This window comes from Lolium rigidum, chromosome 1 (genome assembly GCF_022539505.1).
Source record: "Lolium rigidum isolate FL_2022 chromosome 1, APGP_CSIRO_Lrig_0.1, whole genome shotgun sequence".
Classification (NCBI taxonomy): Eukaryota; Viridiplantae; Streptophyta; class Magnoliopsida; order Poales; family Poaceae; genus Lolium; species Lolium rigidum.
Window position 1 is genome coordinate 285,370,610 of NC_061508.1, and position 14,780 is coordinate 285,385,389.

Genomic DNA, 14,780 nt, shown 5'->3' on the forward strand with positions numbered 1-14,780 from the left:
GCCGTGATACTTTTGATGGTCCATGGTCTAAACCCGCTAGAAATGCTATGACGATGGAATTACTAATGCAGTTACCAGCCACCTTGCGTTCTTTTGCTTGTGAAATAACAATATCATGCTTCCTTCACTTGACCTACTAGGCGTCTAGGCTAGTACAATATACTTACGACTGGATAATCTGTGCAAACTTAACCTACTACCATGTATTTACAACTGATAATTTTCCCAATGTGCTCATTTATTGATGAATGCTGCTATGTTTATTTGCTAGTATGTTTGGTGTGAACCTAAAAACAAAACAAATATGTTTGGTTCTTTCATGCGGTCTGGAAGGAAATAGCTCAATGTTGCTACCTGCACAAAAAACCAATGCTGCGATGTTTTTGACAGTCTCATGGTGTAAACCGACCACAAATGCTGTGACAGGACAGCTAATGCAATTACCAGGCCCGTTTTATTCTTTTGCTTCTGTGTTGAACAGGGAAATGAGAGATGTGGTTGTGGAATAAACATACTTCCTTCACTTAACCTACTTTGCCCATGTTATATGTGTATCGATGAATGCTGCTATATTTATCAATCAATATGTTAGGTTCCTTCTATGTCAGGTCCCTTCTCACGGTCCATAAGGAATAACTCGATTACATCCGCACATAAACTAAAATATCATCAAATGTGTAGTTTGTATCGCAACCATCATGCCTAGCTTTTATAAATAAGCCAAAACCACTTGAGTCTTGCAAAGTACTAAATAGCAGGGATCCTAATACAATACTAGTAGTGCTCTCACGATATCTGTTGTTTTGCATATATTCAATAAAGCTTGCACCCTCTTCTTTCCACAAAAGAGTAAGTTGTAGACTGTTGTGGCGATAGCATTGGCGAGTAACCGCAATGAAGAATTGAAACTCCAGATCACTGCAATGATCTTCAGAGTTACCCTTCGGTGTGTCCAGGGAACAATCTTCCTCTTCGGGATCTCTCTTTCTTAGCACAACAATCTGGGAAATTGCTCCGCTGGACCTGTCGTTCTTCGTGTACCACAAGTCTGATACCAGCTGCAGGATCCAATGAAGGAGTAGCTTCATAGCATTTCCTGTTCCACAAGTTGATGTTGCCTACCAAAAGCACGAAGGAGTTGTCCCTCCATATGGATATGAATGTCTCGGTTTTCTTCAGTATATTCTGAGATTCAGAGAACAGGTGCTTCAGAAAACATGCAGCTGGTATGCGAGAGCTTATCCCACGTGCTCCTCCGGATCTGAAGTTCTGTGCAGATCTGCTGCTATACTGCTCCTTCCTTGACCTTATCAAGCTAGCAGCACACATCATTGAGCGAGTCCATTTCCTCATCCTTGGCAACACATAGCATCTACAAGAGGTTAAGGATCTATAAGTTCACGGTACCAAGCGGATGAGATATATAATACTTAACAAGTGATTAGACGAGCTCGTGTTACAGAGGTTACAGATACAGTACCTTGTGTGCAACACCTTCTTGCGCTTGAATCATCCAATTCAGCCTAATACCTCAACTGAAGGTCTCAGCTCTCAGCAGCTAGAGGCAAGAGGAGGGCAGAAAGCATCACATTGAACAAGCCTGCACTAACTAGAACAATTCAGTATGACCCTTTTTGTTCTTTTGATCTTATTAAGATGTACAGCAGAAAATAGAAAGTAACCTATAATTAAGATCAACATGTAACTTTAATCTCTACTAACCTTCTTTTTTTTACTAGCTGCATTAGTAATTCAGTGTCTAGAACGCAGCAGAGGCCATTCCAACCCGACACTGCATGTAGCTTGTGATATCCCAGGTTCTTTTTATTGCTATAACTCATTAGAATCAATACTTGGAATTATTTTCTTCAGTAGGCTGAATGATGATGCAGGCATGTCACTTTCTGCAGTGAACTGCAGTAGCTCGTTCTCTAGAACAGCAAAAGCATCAGCAAAAGCCTGCCATGCATGATAGAAATATTGTAGTGATTAGTCTGTGAATGTCACACGAATATTTTCCATGTTCAAAGGCCAAACAGAGTAGCGCATTAGAACTAGTACTGCCCAAAGACTAAATTATCAATATGGAGATTCCCCAGCTAGAAGAATTATTGTATGAAGATAAAGACAAGCACAGAAAATGGCATTGCAACTACTCCAAAAGTTCTAGACAGCAAAAGACGGATTCAATCAGTCCAACAAAGAGAATTTCAACTAACCTTGATGCATTGGTGGATCCGGAAACAATTCCGACCCACATTGTTAGCTGGGCAAAGAGGATCATCAATGTGAATTGGATCGATGCTGCAAAATCAACAGTATGGAAAATTACCATAGGCAGAAGGTGACAGAAACAAACAACATATCACTGATATTGACTTCTATTTCTATTACCTGTGCCCTCTTTCTCGGTTCAAATAAATTCCACTTCCTTGGATTGAAATACGCATATGGCGTGGATCAAACACATTCCTGTCATCCAGGGTGTTTGGTATCAATTAGATATCACATGTACTAATATATTGCTCCCTCCGTTCCATAATTTAAGACGTTTTGGCAAACTAAATAGTTTGCCAAAACGTCATACTATATTATGAAACAGAGTGATGTTATATTTAGATGTTCCAAAAGGGAAATCATACAAAAGGACCCTGCGGCCATTCAGGCACATTTTAGAGAGTTTTTCCACATCATGTACTTGTGTTTTCCTTTATGTGCTAAACAATAAAGTATTTATACATACTCTCTTACCCAAAAAAATACAAGAAATCCATCAAAAGGCTGCCCAGATTCTGTCAAGCACACAACAGCAGAAATGTAGCATCAGTGACAGGTTACAAAAGAAATGATGAACTTACAGAGAGCAAAAAGGCAGTAAGTGACTTTTAATGTTTTTCCAAGTGCTATTACTAAGTTTGAAATTCAGGCTAAATATCTATATATAAGAGAGCTGAATAGTAAAATATAACACTCCCTCCGATCCATAATACTTGTAGCTGAATCACATGTATCTAGACACATTTTAGTGTGTCTATTCGCTTGTTTCAGCGACAAGTATTATGGGTCAGAGGGAACAATATGATACAGATACAAATTTCACAAAGAAATAGGACACAAGAATTAAAGGCATAGTGTACACTCTAACTGAGCTATGCTATTTAGGATGCGCAACTTACTTGGTTTATAGGCCGACCTAGATGATGTTCATGCTGAAGAAAACGAGTGATTAACAACACCTACAAAGCATATTAAAGATTATGTTCCTCAAGAGTCCAGATACCAATTTTTGACGAAGAAAATACTCAATCAGCTCAAATGTCATCAATCAATATAATATGCTATCACAAAAAGTAAGACCATGTGGTAAGCTTCAACTAGATTATCCAAAGCTAGAAAAATATAAGTGAACAGAGTTAGCTGGGAATTGCACTTGGTCTGCTGTTAGACATACATTACCAATCACTATGAGTACATATTATCTGATTGAAAAAAAAAACTCTGATTGAAAGGCTTAATCCAGACAAATTAACCAAAACATCGAAATTATAGAACTTTCAATGGTGACCAACCTAATAAACTTGAGAAAGTTCCCTATCAAATTATAGAGAGAAATTTAGTCATTATTAACTCAGAACTCAGAAGCAATGATCTGAAGAGTAAGTAGGCAAACATAAGCTTACAGGCTCACTCGTGAATAATGAAGTTATCAAGTAAACACAAACTTTAATAGCCATAAAACACCACCAAAGGAAACACATGAGTATTATGAGAATCCACATACCAAGCAATAAGAGCTTAGACCACCCGAATATGGGTGGTCTAAGCTCCGGTCAGCCAAAAATTTCTTCAGAATTAAGGCAAGGGGTAAAGCCGCAGGAAATTGCTGAGTCAGCTCACGAACCTGTAGCAACATAAGGAAGAAGGCGAATTAATTGACTGGGTAAACTTGGATCTCTATTCTAGTGCTGAAAATTTCTTATTCATGACACCGAGCATAATGTCGTGGGCGTCAAAACATGTGACAGTGCCATGTCTAGTTAGATATGGCTAGACCTCCAAGCAGCTAGCTAGCTGCCCATTCATGTCTGGCTTGCACTTGAGAAAAAAAAATGTCACGTATCAAACACTACGCACTACAGAAAACATAAACCCTTCTCTTGCATCTTTTTTCTTAGCTGAGCAATGATCATGACAGCATTAAAAAGCAGAAATCAATTAACATCATTATCTCATCCTTAGGATCATTTGAGGCAACATGTATATAAGCAGAGCAACAAGCTGAAAACAACTGCTGCTTTTATGGGAAAACAGTACTACTCTTGAACATGTGACAGCTGAACTGACAGGAACCAATAGCATGATGATAATTCAAACTGTGTATGGTTACAGGATGTCATTTAAGGCATACGATATGAATTAATATCATGCTTCTTTACACATAGATTATTGCAATACTAAACAGCGAAACAGAGAATAACACAGGAGTCGCTAAAACAGATATGTAAGCCAGTAATTTATGCATACAAGACAGATATCAAATAAGGTCAAAATTACCTATATCAATTAAACATTTCACATTATATTATATGTGTATTTAAATTCCATGCTCATGACTAACAGTTCACAATAATTTATACATAAATGCATTTTAGTTTTCTGTTACAATAAATTGAAGATAATTATACAAGACTACCAAACTTGTGATAAGAGATCTCAAAAACGAAATAAGTAACGGAAGAAAAGAGGAGATTATTGTATTCAAAATATTCAGATTGATAGTAGGCTTTTGATTTACCAACTCAGTAGTCTGGAGTCCTGTGTGCGATGGCGATTTAAAACTTATATCAAGACGAATTGACTGTGCAACGTCACAATCATCCTTATGCATTTTTGAGGACATAAGCGTGTTGCTGCCTTCTGAACTAGAGTTATCAGAACGAGGCGGGCTTCCTTGCTCTCCAAGCATGTTGACTGGATTTTCTTGTGAGCTATCCAGAACAGAAGGGTACTCACTAGACATATTTATGTCACAAGGTACTTGTGCTACAAGCATGATCACAGGTATCTGCAAATTTATTGATAAGAGGTTGAGGTAAATAGAAACTAGCTGACGAACTAGCAAATGAAAGGTGCTTATAACTTACTGCTGTGTTTTCAATCGTTTTAAGGGAATCACTCCTAACCCAGTCCTGGTTTCCAAGACACCTTGCCGCATGCTAAAGAGAAACAAAAAAGACCTGTGAAAATCAGCTCAATTTTTTTTCCTTTGAGCACAAAAGATATCAAGATGTTGCATCCCAAGCAAGCATGCATGTGCAGTTATGCACATAGCCTAGTCAGAGAACTAGTGATAAGCAAACAGCTAAGTGCCAAAGGTCAGTACTTAGTAGTCGGCACGTTATCATGCCTCACAAAGATAGACAACAATTACACAACTTAAAGATAAACTTATCTAAACATGTCAGCCACGACTCACAAGGCATATAACAAAAGATCGAAACGATTTATAATGTTGCATTTATTTCCTAGCATAATTCTAACAAGAAATGTTGTTGAATGCTATGTTGTGGCAACTTTGGTGAAACTGTGAAAGGAATGCAATTTAAGACAAAAACACGCAGATGCAATCAACCATTAACATCTCAATATGTGTCTGATATTAGCACATTCACCTATTACATAATCCAGGCAGAAGACCTATTAGCCAGAGTGCATTACCTGGAGGCATGTTTCCTTTATGCCATTACGGCCTTCCAAAATTCCAGCTTCTTTAATAGGTTCCTGGAAACAGTTACGGCTTAGTTTTCATGATAGCAGAAATACAACTGCATTTGAGCTACCATGTTGAAAGTCATTGATAGTCATGCAACTCACCAGATTTCGAACTGGGGGAAGAGAAACCACAAGATCTACATCACTAGTTGGAAGAGCCAAACCAGTGGCATTCGAGCCAAATAGATTTGTACGTGAGCGAGGCCAGAGAACTTGTAGGCATCGTGTGACTCTTTTGACAGCCCAGTTTATATAGGGCTTTGTCACCAGATTCCCAGCAGCAACCTTACAAGGATTACAACTAGAATCAACATCTATCAAGGGAGGAATTTTACAGTAATAAAGTAAGGCAACATAGTAACTATTAATGATCCCATAGGGCACATTCATGAAGGTTGTGATGCAAAAGGCAGGAGATGAAGGAGAATACCTGCTTGCAGAATTGATCGATCTCTTCATGTAGAGCATTGTGCATCAAACAGAGTGACGCCTTGTGAGATGAACCATTTGACATATCAGGTGGTTGCAAAGGAACTGCAACATCTGGCTGCAAAAAAATATGTCAGGAAGGCGCAAACACTGCATAAGCAATACTTATCAAAATAGAAGGTGATTACTTCCTTACATGTTGATCATGAGAAAGGTGTGAAATCTTAACAAGGTGGTCCTGCAAAACAGTATCCTCAATTGATTGCACTAGTGTGCCAGTAGTAGTGCCTTTATTCACCCATGCAGGCCAAACAACTTCAGGACCATCCAAGCAATACTGGGCCCTATTGAATATTTTATCATCCGGAAACAAACTTCGCATCCCCCAATGCCTTGGACTTGAGCTGCCAGATCTAACAATTGGGAATCCACGTTTTCTTGACTCTCCAACAGGAGAAGGAGGGGGTGGCCGAGGCACGCGAGGAACACTAAGTACCACTGGTGATGGAGGTCTTCTTACAAGAGGTATATCTCTCCTGGCCGAAGACACACATGGGCTCCTGTGATCATGACCACCCCTAAAGTCAGATCTTGATAACCTTCGTGATATATTAGGAACAACAATTGGCCTCAACATTGCATATGGTAATGTATCTCCTTTTACTATTTCAGTGGCACAAGATGGACTCTTTGCAGACGAAGTAGTCTTATCTTCGGGACTGTCTTGAGTGGAAGATGGAGAATGCAAAGTTTCATTATTGTTGTCAGTCCCTGCCCTTGCGTGACAAACAGGCTGAGGGGAAGGATCGGAAGTTTCATTTTGGGAACAGAATGGAGTGGATGGTGGTGATGATGCACCATTCGCACTATATGTTGATGGAATCCCAACAGCTAGATCGTCGACAACTCGGCTAACATCTGCCTCATGCCAAGCCCAAGCACTGTCATCTGAACTAAGAGATGGTGGCCTCGAAAAGCCTGTTCCGGCAAGTTCTGCAGGACTCCAATACATCACGCCTCCACCAAAATATTGATTAATATCTCTTCCAGACACTGCATGGCCATCTGATTCTTCTTCAGAACACCAATAGCTTTCAGCATCATCGCCAACATCCGATGCGTTTCTTGGGTCACTATCACCAAAATATTTCCTATCTTTTTCACTACAAATGCCACCTCTTTGCATTAGTTGAGCAGGAAACCCAGGCCAGGCAGAAGACTGCATATGTGGAGCAAACACTGGATCATAACTTAATGCAGCATTCTGAGTCAATTTACCATAACCTCTGAAAACAGGAGGCCAATCAAAACTTAGGGGCATTGACAGAGAGGATAACATTGGATTGCACCCAGCTTCAATAGGCGAGCTTCTCACCTGATGATGGTTGGCAGGTAGGAAAGGCTGGTCAAATTGAGTAGGCCATCTGTAACCAACGTCAAGATGCAACCTGTCTGCTGCAGCAGGACGCTGTTGCATTTCAGGAGATACAAAGTGAGGTGCTACACTAGGCCACTCGTATGATGTTCCTCCCAGTAGGTTCCTGTTGAATGCATAATATTCACTTCCGCCGTTCTTCATTACTGTGCCATTGTCACTTAGAGCACTTTGGAGAATGTTTGCAGGAATGACTGATGGTAAAAGTTTATCGGTTTTCACTACAGAGTTATGATCCACGTGTTTCTCGTATCCTGCAGCAACAACACCAGGAGCAAGTCCGTGCAAAACTCCCTGTGTTATATCACAGCCAGCCTTATCCTGTGCAGTTCTTACCAAGGAGTCAGCAGAGTTTCTGCATGGATTACCTGATAAGACATTATCACTTCTGGAAGGTGAACACAAAGGTCGTTGGACCATGGATTCATTTAGACTAGTGCATGATGCCCCTTGCTCATTCATGCTGAAGTTATCAGGTTTTTGTGCACTCTGACAATGCTCTGTACTTATTGATGAGACAACTATAGAAGAACATAAGGTATCTTCCAGTTTTTTGCTGCTTCTGACGCCTTTATCTTCAGTTCCACCATAGGTACTTGAACAATTAGAGCAACCAGCTGCTTGAGGGATGTCATTACTGGAAGGCTTCACATGAGATGGGACACGAGGTGGAGACATGGCTTCTGCAGAAACATGAACACCACCTGCTTTCAATTTGCCAGGTGCAGGGTTCCCAGTTCTCATCAGATCAGAGAGTTTAGCTTTCCCTTTACGTTTGTTTTTCTTTTTGTTACATTGATTATTGCAGTCACCTAACCTGATAGCTTGGTCCTAATAAATAGAGTATATCACTCGTAAGCCGACATAACAAACAAGACATAGGATTGTGCAAAACTATGCTTACCACCACTGGCGTTGGTGCAATTTCCTTGCAAGGAGTTTCTTCAGAAGCAGGTCCGATAGTAGCGCCTCGAACAGATGGTGTACGCTGGTTCGACTTAGGCACAACCCTAGAATTTCGGCTTTCTGTGCTACTGCTTCCATTGTCCTGGAAAGAAGTCCTTGAGTCAGACTAGCTAACTTGCTCGGTGAAATATAGAGCCCTGTACCTAAAACAAAACTAGAGGAAGCAGATCATGATTGAACTATACCTTGGATGTCTTTGAAGAAGCTACTAGCTTTTTCGAGCTACTAGTTTTCTTCTTTCCTTTCCGAGAACTTCCACTTGTCTTTTCAACATCTTTCTTTTTGGGGGTATTTGATGCTCCGTCCCCAATGAGTTCATAATTTATACTTTCCGTCGACACCACCATGAGAAGTTTTCTTAATCTCATGAGTATAAGGTCAGCAACAGTGCCAGCTGACATTAATGAAGTGAGAAAGATTGCATCATCAGCACAGTAAGTAATTTTGCTCTTTAAACACACTATCTCCTGAAGCAGTAGCAATCTTTTTAATACTTTAGCAAAAGCAGGCTTCTTTTTACAAGACAGGATGCTTGCAACATCAGTGCAACCAGATTGATTCTTTCTGAAAAAAGACTGACGTGTACTTCCATACAAACTGTCTGCACCAAATGATCCAGATTCACCTACGCATAAACAGGATGTGCCGCTAGAAGCAACGTCTGGTCCTCCACCAATCTCATTAGCCTGCAAACTTGAGTTATTAGTATGTGACTTAGATGTGCTTGAGGCATAGCAACTTTCTCAGATTAACGGCACACTATAGCACCAACTTTAATGATTCTCTTCCTAAACATTAGCAGTATGTAAAACAAGACGGCATGGGGTGGCAAAGAGCTCAACATTTGTGCACGTGTCAGCACGGCAGGAGAACCTCAGCAACTAAAATATTCAGGATAACAATTTCTTCAGTCAGTAGTTTTTACATAAGCTAGAGATCAATTGTGGGTATGAATTCACTCTTTTCGTTAAATAATATAACATAATATTGAAATCCACCCTCCATTAGACGTACAGGGCTTCCCTAACAGAATGCTACACAATTCAATCATGTACCCTAAAATCATAGCATAGTCTTGAAATCATCATCCACTAGAAGTAGGAGACTTCCCTAACAAAATGCTAGAAAACTAAATCATGCACCCATGAGTAGCACCTTTGTTCTGTTCAAATATTTTCTGGGAGGTCTTTTTTAAAGTTTACTACATTTACTTACTCATCTTTACTTAAAACTGAATCTATGTCGCATTAGTTAACGCTAATGGGAGAAAAGTCAACCACTGACACTCTCTTACCCAGGAACACTACATAGTTATGAAACAGCATTTGGCTATGGAAAACAAAAATCATATTTATTTAACTCACTAATACATCCTAATTAGATCACACAAATGTTTCAAAACTTACTCATGTAAAATGAAAAGTAAATGTGTTACTGTCGAAGCTGAGTTTTCACTTATCCCAAAAACCATGCCAAAGAAGCTAACAGATAAAAAAAATGCAGCATTGTTCTGAAACATTTTCACTTTGCATATACAGACTAGCCTGAAATCAAATGCACACAACTGCGACATGCCGTGACCATACCAATCCACAGCCGTGAACAGAAATCATTTCAAAAATGCAGAGCAAGAGGGCATATTACCAGAGCTATCGCACTCTTGCCGAAGAAGGCTCCTGTGATCCTTGCTCTGACCCGCGGCTCGAGCCTCATCCACCAGTCCACATACCCCTTCTCCCTCCAGAAGGCGGTGGACGCCAGCCCAGCTTTCTCCTTGACGCACTTCCCAACCCTCACCGCCTTCTTCCCTCCGCCGCCGCCCCCGGCCGCCACGGCCGTGGCCCAGGACATCCTTAGCGCGATCTCCACCCAGTTGGCGACGAACTCCTCGATGACGTAGTAGCCCTTGGCCTTGAGCCAGGGCAGCTCGGGGAAGTCCTCGGCCGCCAACGCGGCGAGGTCGACCTCGGCGTCGGCGCAGCGGAGGAAGCTCCCGCCCGAGATCTCGTCCATGGCGGCGACGAAGGCGTCGAGGTCGGCCAGGAGGGGCTCGGCGAGCGTGATCGCGTCGGGGCGCGGCGAGGCGGGGGAGGAGGCGAAGAGCAGGGCGCGGGAGAAGAGGAGCTCGTGCGCGCGGGAGGCGGCGGCGGCGCGGGCGAGGAGGCCGCGGGAGAGGCGCGAGAGCACGGTGGGGGCCTCGGCGTGGGAGGCGAGCACGAAGAAGGAGGAGTGGCCGCGGAGGCGGAGGCGGTCGAGCATGGAGAGGAGCGCGCCGGCGGCGGCCGGGGAGAGGAGGGAGGTGGCGGCGGCGGCGCGGGACGGCGGCGGGAGGGTGGCGAGCCAGCGCAGGATCGCGGCGCGCGGGGAGGGGGCAGGGGAGGGGCTAGGGTTTGATGCGTGGTAGAGGGAGAGGTGGGCGGTGAGGGCGTCGACGAGCTGCTGCGTGGTGCGCGGCATGGCGGAGGCGGAGGCGGACGCCATGGTCGCGGTGGCTGGTCGGAATTGGGAGATGTGGAGCCGTGGAGGAACCACCACACCGCCTATGAATGCGCCTCGATTTTAGTTTCCTTTTTATTTTGCAGAGAGGTATATGTTTTGTCTTTTTTTGGTCTTTAGATTTGCTTTACCAAATACTGTAGTAAATTATGACTCCCTTCTTAATTGGCGATTTACACAAAAATAACACTTTTATGTAACAAAAATACAGACTGACCTTCCGCCCAAACTATTTCACCCATCACTGTGTGGCGCTCATGTCAACGGCGCCACTCGCCCATCCGACGTGGCGTGGTCGATGCTGATGTATGCTCGACTCTGACGTGGCTGGATGTGTGGCGCCGCTACTTATGTGTGGCGTCCGCGCCCGCACCAGCCCAAGCCCTCCTCTATTCTCCTCTTTGTTTCGGTTCAAGAAGAAGGCGGTCGGCGGTTCCTCCTCCTCCCCACCCTCTCCCCCCACCAAATCCACCACCAAATCATTAGATCTGCCCGGGCATTCTCTTCTCAATCCCTTCCTCAAGGTATTCTCCCTCGATCCCCATGTTTTCATCCACTAATTTCATGGATTATGCTTGATTTGGATATGAACCCTAGATGTGAAATCCTAGATTTGGATATGAACTCTATATGTGAAATCCTAGATTGTGCTTCAATTATGTATACATGGAACCCTAGATATGTATGTATGGAACCCTAGATATGTTTTTTTTGGAACCCTAGATATGAATGTATGTGTGTATGTATGTATGGAACCCTATGTATGTATGTGTTGAAATGCAAATTTGGAGCTTAGCAAATGCATTGTATTGTCTTACATATGCCTACTGTGTGCTTAGGAATGGTATGTCTTTGAAAAAAATCAAAAAAAAAATTGGAGGTATGTGTTGAAACCCTATGTATGTATGTGTTGAAAATGTCTAATACTCCCTCTGTTCCATTCTATAGTGCCTATAGTTTTTTGGCACGAAAATTAGCGCAAGAGTATTTTTTACACAAGACTCATAGCTAAACGATTTGAGATCAACGTAAAATTTGGGAAATCCATATCTTCCTAACTTACCATAATAAATTTGGGAGCTGAATGATTTGGGAGCTGAACGGGGAGGGGGTAATTGAAAAAAAGCTTAGCTACAACCTTATATTCTGAAACAAATGACAAAAATCTATAGGCACTATAGAAAGGAACGGAGGGAGTATTTGTTATGCACATGCATTCAAATATGTTAAATATGCCTAGTATTTGCGTAGGAAATGCATTATATTGTCTTACATATGCCTAGTATTTGGTTAGGAATGACTCATATTTGTTAGGAATGGCTCATAATATGGTGTATTTCTGGAAAAACAAATTAGGATGGTGTATCTCATAGATCAAGAGTATGACAGAGAACACCGGGCATATCATATGAAGGAAAGGGGGAAGGTACTAATATTTATTTTTGTTAACACCTCCTGTTTTATTCCATTTGATATGGCATAATATTATGTGTTAACACCTCCTGTTTGGATGTGCTTGTAGCCTCTTGTGCCCTTGAAGATTCGGTACCGCAGAAAAGTAAGTGACATGCCGTATGACGAGCGGTACACGGTGTTCATCCAGCCTACCGGTCTTCTCCCCTTCATCACGCTTGTAAGCGGGGGGGCGCCAAACATGAACGCCGCGGCACTCACCACCCTTGTCGACCGGTGGAGGCCGGAGACGCACACCTTCCACTTGAGGGCCGGCGAGATGACCCCTACTCTGCAGGATGTTTCCATGATCCTTTTTCTTCCTATTCAGGGCGAGTCACTGTGTATGAACACAGCTTGTGATGGGTGGCGGCAGCAGATGGAGAACCTTATTGGCCTGGCTCCTCCGAAGCCACAAGATAAAAAGGATAGAGCTCCCGTCGGCGCATCTTACCTTTGGATCAGGACTCTCTTTCGTACTTGCCCGCCAGAGGCCGACCGAGACACGATCAGGACATACACACGAGTGTACTTGTGGTATATGCTTTCGAGGACTCTCTTTGCTGACAGTGGTGGGAAGTTGGCCCATTGATGTTGGCTCAAGGCGCTTACGGTGTTGGAGCACCAGTGGAGTTGGGGAAGCGCGGCACTTGCCTACCTCTACCGACAGATAATGAATTGATATCTGTACTATTCTTCTATAGTAGTCTGCTAGATAAAGTTCTAACCAAATGTCTTATGTACGTAGTTGGACGAAGGTTGTCGCAGGATTGGGAGCGGCGGTATTGGTGGATGTTTACTCCTACTTTCTGTATGGAGCTGGGATCGCCTACCAGTTTGGAGGCCCAGGATACTCACCCAGAGGCCATGGCCTCATTACCGGATGAACCCTGATCGGGAGCCCACTTGGGCATACATTTGGGACAATGTCTCGGAGATGACGAGTGATCTAATTTTCATGTACATGCACTACACTGAGCAGCTGGACACTCTTACAGCTGAGCAGGTAACCGATCTCACCAGAACAACTGTTTTGCTATCTCTGAGCAGGTAACCGATAATTTGTATGTTGCAGGTGGATTGGGAGCCATATGGTACATATTACCGTATTGGCTCGGCGATGAGTGACCTCAACCCCAAGTGCTTGGAGGAGACGGGTTTCTGGCGTATGCGGTGCCCACTCATATGCATGTGGCTTGTTGAATACCACCAGCCGCACAGAGTGATGAGATAGTTCGGGTTGTACCAGGAGTGCCCACCTCAGTGGAAAGACACGGACCGCGCGCTCCATAGGTAAACCAAGTGAATCATGCGCTGCAAACTTGTTGATCATTGGAAGTGATATAATCTAACTTTATCCATTGTGCTCAATATCTTGCAGACTTGATAGGCAGCGGCAGAGGAAGATCACCAATTGGCCTATCCATCATAGGACTCACGTCACAACGTTCCAACACTGTTTGGAAGCGGTACGGAATGGCGGTCTTGTCCAGGTAGTCCTGTACGACGCGGTCGCTTTCAAAAACTATCTCCAATGGTTTCATCAAAACACGCGTATCGAGTTAGTGAACCACGCGTATGATGAAGACATCTTGGACGATCCCATCGCGTTCGATGAGGTTGCGCAAAGCCAGTTCTACAGGACTGCTCGAGTAGGCCGTTCGACTTCTATTGCTTCCTCCCTGAACTTCGTGGTAATGTATTCTCTCATTAACTAGTACATCATCTATATTGGCATGTGTTCTCTCAGTGTATAATATGTTTGTTACAGCGGACCGAGATCCAAAAAACAGCTGAGGAGTGCGAGGTTGTTTGGGATCAGAGCCATAGAGATGAAAAGCCTATTGGACCGATGCGACATTTCATTAAGGTATGATCATCAACTTTGAATGTAAGCTATTATCACTACAAGAAAAGTTCAAATACACAACGTCCCAAAATCGTCCACTAAGGCCCATTTTTCGTCGCCTATGGGCCTAACCCGACGATATGGGTTCTGTGGTCGAAACTGCGTCAGGCAAATTCCTACCACGTTTTTTTCGGTCCGTCGCGTTCGGGCGCCCTTCCGCCACGAAAAATCGGACCGTTGCAGATGTGTTTTCGGGAGCCCGTTGACTGCTGACATCATGCAAACTGACACGTGGCAGACGCCGTTAACTGGTAGTTAATGGGGTTAACCGGCCGAAATCCCGTGGTAGATGGTAGGCCCACACGAGGCCTGCCACGCCTT

At 43.2% G+C, this 14,780-nt stretch overlaps 1 protein-coding gene across 1 annotated transcript; it reads right to left on the reverse strand.

Annotated features, from left to right (window-relative positions):
• Positions 1 to 641: 641 nt before the first annotated feature.
• On the reverse strand, positions 642 to 10,615 carry LOC124659705. Its single transcript, XM_047197531.1, has 18 exons — positions 10,247 to 10,615; positions 10,139 to 10,146; positions 8,788 to 9,325; positions 8,541 to 8,684; positions 6,398 to 8,467; positions 6,203 to 6,319; positions 5,875 to 6,057; positions 5,719 to 5,781; positions 5,145 to 5,216; positions 4,796 to 5,065; positions 3,782 to 3,901; positions 3,177 to 3,236; positions 2,752 to 2,792; positions 2,395 to 2,472; positions 2,220 to 2,304; positions 1,723 to 1,959; positions 1,481 to 1,600; positions 642 to 1,372 (listed from the first exon to the last, which is right to left on the reverse strand). Exons 1-16 carry the CDS (start codon positions 10,613 to 10,615, stop codon positions 1,831 to 1,833), a joined length of 4,347 nt encoding a protein of 1,448 aa, XP_047053487.1. The 3' UTR covers positions 642 to 1,372; positions 1,481 to 1,600; positions 1,723 to 1,830.
• Between the last annotated feature and the right edge of the window lie 4,165 nt (positions 10,616 to 14,780).

Excerpts from the sequence above, each read along its gene's own strand:
- LOC124659705 (XM_047197531.1), bottom strand. The coding sequence starts at position 10,615 with ATGGACGAGATCTCGGGCGGGAGCTTCCTCCGCTGCGCCGACGCCGAG. Across the intron at positions 3,237-3,781 it reads GTCTAAGCTCTTATTGCTTG|GTGTTGTTAATCACTCGTTT; the intron begins GTATGTGGATTC and ends TATGCTTTGTAG. Across the intron at positions 2,305-2,394 it reads AACCGAGAAAGAGGGCACAG|CATCGATCCAATTCACATTG; the intron begins GTAATAGAAATA and ends TTGATTTTGCAG.